Below are 7,500 nucleotides of genomic sequence, written 5' to 3' on the forward strand. Positions count from 1 at the left end.
TTTTCTCCACGTGGCCCAGTAACAGAGTCTCCTTTCATTCCAGGTTCCCCTTTTGTGCCTCGAGGGCCAGGCGAGCCTTGATCACCTGATGAGTGACAAATGATTATGAGTTAAAAGGAGAGGAAATATAAGCCCATGTTAGTTACAAAGCAAGCAATGGGCATGGGCAAAGACAAAAAGAGAACTTCTTTTTTCTTGCATCTGTGCCACTCCATTATCACATTGGCACCACTAATAAGAACATGCAGGCTTTAATAAAACCAGGGTTAATTTACATGCACAGCTTCCACTGTGCATTACAAACTATGATAGTATTTTTTTGGGGTCTTGTAATTTTTTGAAAAAGTGACACATGTAAAGCAACAAAAGAGGGCAAAGGCAACGACAAAGTCATCTCGAGTGTTGTAACCACTCTAAGACAATTTATCCAAAAATGAAGTTGCCATGAAGAAAGGGCTTAAGATATTCTCACAGGCTGAGGTTCTCACCAAAATCACATGAATTCTGTTACTTCACGTTGTTGTTTACTGATGATAGCAAAGAAATGGCTCTAAGGGTTAGTGTCATGCTATTTTAGTCAAAATTAAAAACAATAAAAGATGTCTTTGAATCAATGAAAACCAAAAAATAATTCTGTAGTTTTGTTGCCAATGGCAATTGAAGTGCTCTGAAGCTATTCTCAGTTTTCACATGACGTCACGGCTGCCATGTTGGAGCCCTTAAACAAAGAAACGGCAGCCATGTTGGAGCCCTGACCAAATCCTCGGGGAATTTAACTCTATTATTATGCAAACGTTTTCTTTTGTTTTCGTTGAAAAACATGGCTGTTGATCACGTGAGTGAAAACCAACAATATTTTGCTAAATGCAGCAAAGGATGGAAGGGATGGAAATGCATTGAAAAATTGGCCAGTTTTTCAAGTTTGGAGACATTGTCCTCTGAAATTTGCCAAAAGTTAAAAATATGGATAGCTCTTAAATTTCTGCCATATTATATTTCTTATCATCTCAGAAAGGGGTCAGGAATGTCAAGCGTGTGAGCTAGAGCACTAACTTAGATTTTTACTCAGTTCTGACCTAAAAACAGTAAATTTAGCATGACAGTGCCCCTTAACGTGCTACTATGGCAAAATTCTTATCTTTCCTATCATAAGCCATTTAAAGACATAAAACATGTAGTCTGTATGAGAAGAAGAAGAATGCTGTTGACTATTTTCAAATCTCTTTTTGTTCCAGAGATATTCAAGTTTTCAAAATATGCAAATTAGCCAAGAGATGACGTCATAAACTCAATCAAACTATAATCAACTTCAGTAAGGGGCCCAGTTCTCGGCCACTTTTTGTTCAATGTTTATTTTTTGCGCCACAAATGAATCTGAATAAAAAGCAATTGCTTCCAAAGGTAGCTTGATTCCTTGCCTTTCGTCCTGCCGAGTTTTGAGTTTACATCTACTATATACCGTGAGCAAGTCCAGGTGACAAGAAGGTGGGTGAATTTGGTTTCCACGAAAACGTGTTTGTTTACGGCTACCCTAATTACATGGTCTAATTCAAGTTTATATTTTATCCGTATAGGAGACCCAAATGACCCAATTCTTGGCATAGAGAATGTAGAGTGATAATTTAAAGCTTTCAGCTAAATATAAACTTTTCCTGGCCTATTTTATTCTTTGACCTAAATTCACTCTTTTATATTTCCTTGGTACTTTTGCGTATTTGCCTATTCTCGGTCACCCTGCTCGCCGTCGGCAATACTAAAAAGCGCTCATAGTTTTGTATGGAGTTTTCTTGTCAAATCATTTGTAAAAGTAAAGCCGTAATGGGGTGACATGTTCTTACAGCAGATATGGATTAAAACTGTGAGTTCTGACTTACCGGAACCCGTTTTGAAATACCCAACTCTTTTTTTAGCCTCGCTTGCCATGGAGCAATTAAGAGAAAAACTAGGTGTGCAAAAAACTTCTTTTTCTAACATGAAACAAAGCTCGTTAACGATACTTTGTGGTCGAAATATCAAACACAAGCCTTATTAGTGACTTAACAACAAAAATTGGTGATAAAGCGTTGCTTATTCTGATGAATCGAGCGCACTCTTTTGTGGCCGAGAACTGGGCCATGCTGGCCAATAACTGGGCCCACGAACAATACGTCCATTTTCGTTATTACTTGAGAGAAAACAGGGTTGAGCAGTCGATAACTTTACATGTGTAAACTGAATGCTGAAGCTAGTTGTCTTTGAAATTACAAGTCCTTCCAGCTATTCCAAGGTAAGAAATACAAGTTTACGTTTTTTGTGGCCGAAAACTGGGCCCCATACTGTATGATGGAAAAAGATATCCCAGCCAATTTGTATCAGAAATGCTTGATTCTTTGCAGTAAGATTCTAGAAGATGTGTTCCACAATATGAGAATACCAGTTTTGTTACCATGGCAACAAACTGGGTTCCAGAACCCCTGATATTAATGGCTTTGCTGGCCACCTTTAGAGTGCTATTTTGATATTTGCCAATGGTGCCTTATCTGCACAATCATGCAAGCATACAAACACGCTAGGTCGAGTTTGTTGCTTTGCTAAATGTTTTTCTAGCTTATGATCACCAAAAATATTGAATCAGGTTGAAATGGAATGGAAAAGAGTGAGTTGCCATGGGAACCATTAGCCTACCAAGTTTCAATGGTCTCTGCTGCAAATTGACCCAGATAGCTCTATTTATATACTTGATTTGATATTGGGTTGAGTGAATGATGTCATCAGCAATCTCATTTGTATATTTTACACATTTTTCAAACTTAAATATCTCCGGAACCAATGCAGATATTTCCAAACAGTAAACAGAGTTTTTTTTTATCTTTCCTGGAATTCTATACAATAAAACTAAAAATTCAAGGGATAAAAATTTGATCATAGTAGCACTTTAAGATGTAAAATACCGGTACACATGAAGAACATCCAAAGCTTGAGTTCATCCAAATTGAAGACCCTGGTTTGAGATGGTTTTGCAGATATATCCAGAAATCCCCTTAATTAGATGCACACAGATTTTAATAAAAATCACAAAGTGTACCCTTGTTCTTTTCCCTAACTTCAACATCACTCGTGTCTCAGAATACAGTGTTGCCTAAACGTTGCTGCTCAAGTAAGGAAAAACAGCTGCATTTACCTTATGCTAAAAATAATGCTAACCTTTACCCCTTAACTTATTGATGGAAATAGGAAGCAAAGGCTTCGTTTTAGGGACACTACATTTGGGCGTGCATCTAATTAGGTGGATTTCTGGACACAATAATTATAGTTTTGCTGCTGTTGAGGTCTTTTTGCTTAGGCTACTTGTTACATTGTAACACTGTACCTGTAACTCCAATTGGACCCACGTCTCCTTTTTCCCCTTTTTCTCCTGGTGTGCCATCCCTACCAGAATCTCCTTTATCTCCTTGCTCTCCTCGTTGTCCGTTGGCACCTGGCATCCCAGGTTGACCAGCCCTACCAGGGGGTCCATCATTTCCTTGAGGACCCTGTGCACCTTGAACACCTTTTGGGCCAGGGTCCCCCTTTGGGCCAGTTGGACCCGGGACTCCTTTATCTCCTGTTTAAGGGCAATTTTCAGAAGAGTTAGTTAACATAAAATTCACTCAATAGACTTGAGAGGCTGCAAAGAACAGTTCCTCAAATCATGTTATGTTGGCCCAAGAACTTCACATGGAAGCTTCAAAGAGAGGTAGAAATCTTGTCTTGGGCATTAGAGAAGAGGGGGGAAGGGGAGGCGAGGACACATCAAAGACCGAATGTGGAATGGAATGGATAAAAGATGCTATGGAACTGGCGCGAGGTCAAGTTCAATTTTTTACATGTTTATGGACCGAGCCTGAAAGGCAAAGTTCATTACAAAAAAGGAATAAGACCAATAGTTATAGAGCGAGTTTCAATTGAGTGTCGTAAAACCAAAACCAAAGTAATTACTTTGGCCAATCAAAAAGGACTGAGACAATCCGGCAAACCAATCAAAACTCGAAGTAATTACACGTAGCCGACACAAAGCGCGCGAAAATGTGCACGCGTGAGCCACGATTGGTTTTGGTTTCACTTCTGATTGGTTGAAAAAAGGGCGCGAGAACTTTGAACCAATCACTGAGTGAAGTAATCATAAACCAAAGTAATTATCTAATTACTTTCGACACTCAATTGAAAACCGCTCTATCCCCAGTATGGACAGAACAGGTTTTTATTTTATTGGCTCTCTTGCACAGGGTTTCCTATTTCCCAAGTCTTGCCTTTTTGCCTGTTTCTGTTAATGGTTCTTGAAAGTAAAATTAGTACTGGAACTCTAACTTAAAAAAAACTTTTCTTGTACCGGTATTTTTCTTTTCATGAGACAATGATTAACATATATCAAATAAAAGGTGTTACAAATGAACCCACTGGGAACTCAGAAAAATCCGAGCCCCAGATGGGGTTCAATACCCACATTTCACCTTTGCTCACCATAGAGTCTCCAGTAGCTCAGTGGTTAGAGCATCCGTACTAGATCACGGAGGGTCGTGGGTTCGAATCCCATCTGGGGCTCGAGTTCCCATTGGGTTCATTTGTAACACCTTGTATTTGATATATGTTTTCTTTTTATGTCCAAGAAAATGGAAACAGAAAATGGGAACAGTTTGTCAAGCATATTGCAAATTCGGGCCACTCAGAGAACCAATCAGAATTCTCCTTTTCATCTCAGACCAGTTTGCACATATAATAAATAGTAGAAAAGTTTCAATAATTTTGCAGGAAAAATTTCAGCAAACTTTTTCTCTGTTCTGTGATGAAATAATAGACACCTATGGCCATGTAGAGGAATGGATAAAAGCGCAGTTTCTTTTCAAATGTCATCAGGAATGTGAGACTTTAACTCTAGTCCTTTCTCTTCGTGGACAAACGTCATCATAGATCTTAATGTCCCAAAAGTATTTTTTCTTACTTGTAAATCTAGAAAATCAATTCTCTGTTTTCTGATATATTGTCCAGTTTGCTCAAAACAAGGAGGCATGGCACAGCATTGTTGTTGGGATGCTTGCTGGCATCCTCTGGTGCTATGGACAAGCCAAGAGAGGGTCTCAAAGTCTTCCTGCTTTGTGACGTATTTCCAACTTATTTCTTACATGCCTTTCTTTTATACAAAATTATACAACTTCAGAAAAAAGTCCCATACTGAAGCTTAAAATGTCAGAGCAAACCTCAAAATGCAGAAACGCTTAATAAATATCAGAATGATGTCCAGTCTTTGATAAGCGACAAAGCACCCACAGAATGCATGTGTGCAATGCAGCACAATAATTAAAAATTATTCACCGATATTCACCGAGGGGTGGCTCAAAAATGAAGTCCCTAAGACCGTAAGACCTTGAAAACTCGAAAAAAGTAACCCAAAACCCTCAATTTGGCTAGCCCTAGGTCTTAAGTTGGTTTTTAAGCCTAGAGTGTCACAGGGCCAATATATACATCCGACAGGAAATGAAGATGTCCGGCCACACGTGGGGCGTGGTTACTCAGTTACATATGGCAGATCACCCAGCTTCCACTTTGAAACAAGTTGTAGTGAACGAAGGACTTGAACTTCTGCTTGCGGTAACTCAAAAAGCCAACTTTAGACCTTAGTGTTAGCCAAATTGAGGTTTTTGGAGTCTTTCAAACAATTATTTCTAAATTGTCTTTCATGTAAACAAATAGCATGTGGCCATTTTGAAAAAAACGTTATGGTGATTATCACATAATAATCACGTGAAGCGCAACCAATCAGTGCAGAGAATGTTTAATAATCACCTGTGTAATTATAATAATTAACCACTATTCACCGAAGTGGAGGTGGCTGGTGGTGGATACTATAGCCACCGACACTGAGGTGAATAGTAACTATTTAGTATATACTAAAACAGTTAGATAATACCAGAAACCCATAAGGGTTAAGTACCATATTTGGAACAACAAGAGCGAGGGGTTTCCAAATATGGTACTTAGCACTGAAACATTCAACCAATCAGTTCGCACTGAATACTCGGAAGCTGTGAACGCGCGTTACACGTTTCAACCCTTATGGGTTTCTGATAACACAGCACAAAAATACTATTTTAACTCTTTTTTTTCCTGCAAATATTACAACATTTTGGGGCACAAATTCTGCGAGAACTGCTCAGAGGTGAATAGCAAATGATATTTAGAAAACAGTCCTGAGAAAATGAGCACACTGATTAGTTAAAAATCGTGTTTCTATTGACTCGATGGAGACACAACTAGCACGAGCTGTTGACGTAGTGATGGCTCGAGCAAAGAGAATTTACATTTTGATAATTAGAGTTAACAAGTTGTTTTCCTTTTTCTCATCGCATTGTTTTCTAAAAGAAATAGAAAACAAGTACTCTGTGTTTCTATCGAGTTATAGAAACACAAGGGAAAGTTTGGGAGAACTTGAAAAAGCCGTGGAAACACTAGACTGCGGCTCATGTTCCCACAGCATTTCTCGTTCTCCCAAACTTTCACTCGTGTTTCTATAACTCGATAGAAACACGGAGTACATGTTTTCTATTTCTTAACTGGAGTTTGAGTAGCCAATCACCATCCACGTTCAATGCTATCCACTGTTTTAGTATAAATTATACTAAATTGAAATTATTTACTGTTGGACATCACAACCAAAACTTATTTCCATATGAGAATAGTTTAATGGATCAAGCCTGAATTTGATTTTTCTCTTGGATAACAAGACAACTTGAAACACTAGGAGAGATGACTGTCACAAGGTAATACAACAGCACTATACCTTTGACCCCACGGCCTCCAGCGTCCCCTTGTCGTCCAATTTCACCCTTCATCCCAGGTAGTCCCACACCATTCTCACCCTTGTCCCCTTTGGTACCATCAGTTCCATTGGCTCCCTTCTCTCCTTTCATGCCGGTATCTCCTTGTTGTCCCTTCTCTCCTTGGGGTCCAGGGCTTCCTTTATCTCCTTTTGGACCCATCGTTATTGACGAAATATTGGCACTGCCCCGGGCAGCATCCCATGGTTCACCTTCAAACAATAAGAAGATCATGTCTGTAACCTCAGCTAAGACTTCTACCACTGTTGTAAGTCGTTTGGCTGAACATACCTGCAGTGTTGGCTAACATTAATAATACAATGCTTGAAATTGGTAGAAAACAACTCCTAAACTAGATCACACCATTTTCGCAGACTAAGATATCAAGTGAAGCTCTGATCTTCGCAGTTATAAGATATCTTCAGACAAATCATTTTCTCAATCCCAAGACTACTAATTAACCCATTGACTCCTGGGGTTTCCCTATTGATGAGTAAAATTGTCTGGCACTGGACAGAGTAATATACTAAGTGTGGCCCGTTTAGGGGTGAAAGGGTCAAGTATACAAAATTTAAGATTTGCTGGGATGGTCTAGTTTTGTGGAAAAATCTATCTAAAAATAACTTAGTCCGTGAAAATGCTGAGACACATGCACATCAAAGTTGTAGAC

General features: G+C 39.0%; 1 protein-coding gene across 1 annotated transcript in view; it reads right to left on the minus strand.

The window, feature by feature from the left end:
- The window catches only part of LOC138029237 (collagen alpha-1(IV) chain-like), a 70,413-nt gene that overhangs the window by 23,656 nt on the left and 39,257 nt on the right, over positions 1-7,500 (minus strand). Inside the window, 3 exon segments of the mRNA XM_068876950.1 lie at positions 1-85; positions 3,350-3,583; positions 6,794-7,042. The exon segment at positions 1-85 is cut by the window's left edge and continues 20 nt beyond it. Of these exon segments, the coding sequence (XP_068733051.1) occupies positions 1-85; positions 3,350-3,583; positions 6,794-7,042 (568 nt within the window).

This window comes from Montipora capricornis, chromosome 13 (assembly GCF_036669925.1).
Source record: "Montipora capricornis isolate CH-2021 chromosome 13, ASM3666992v2, whole genome shotgun sequence".
In the NCBI taxonomy this organism is placed as follows: domain Eukaryota; kingdom Metazoa; phylum Cnidaria; class Anthozoa; order Scleractinia; family Acroporidae; genus Montipora; species Montipora capricornis.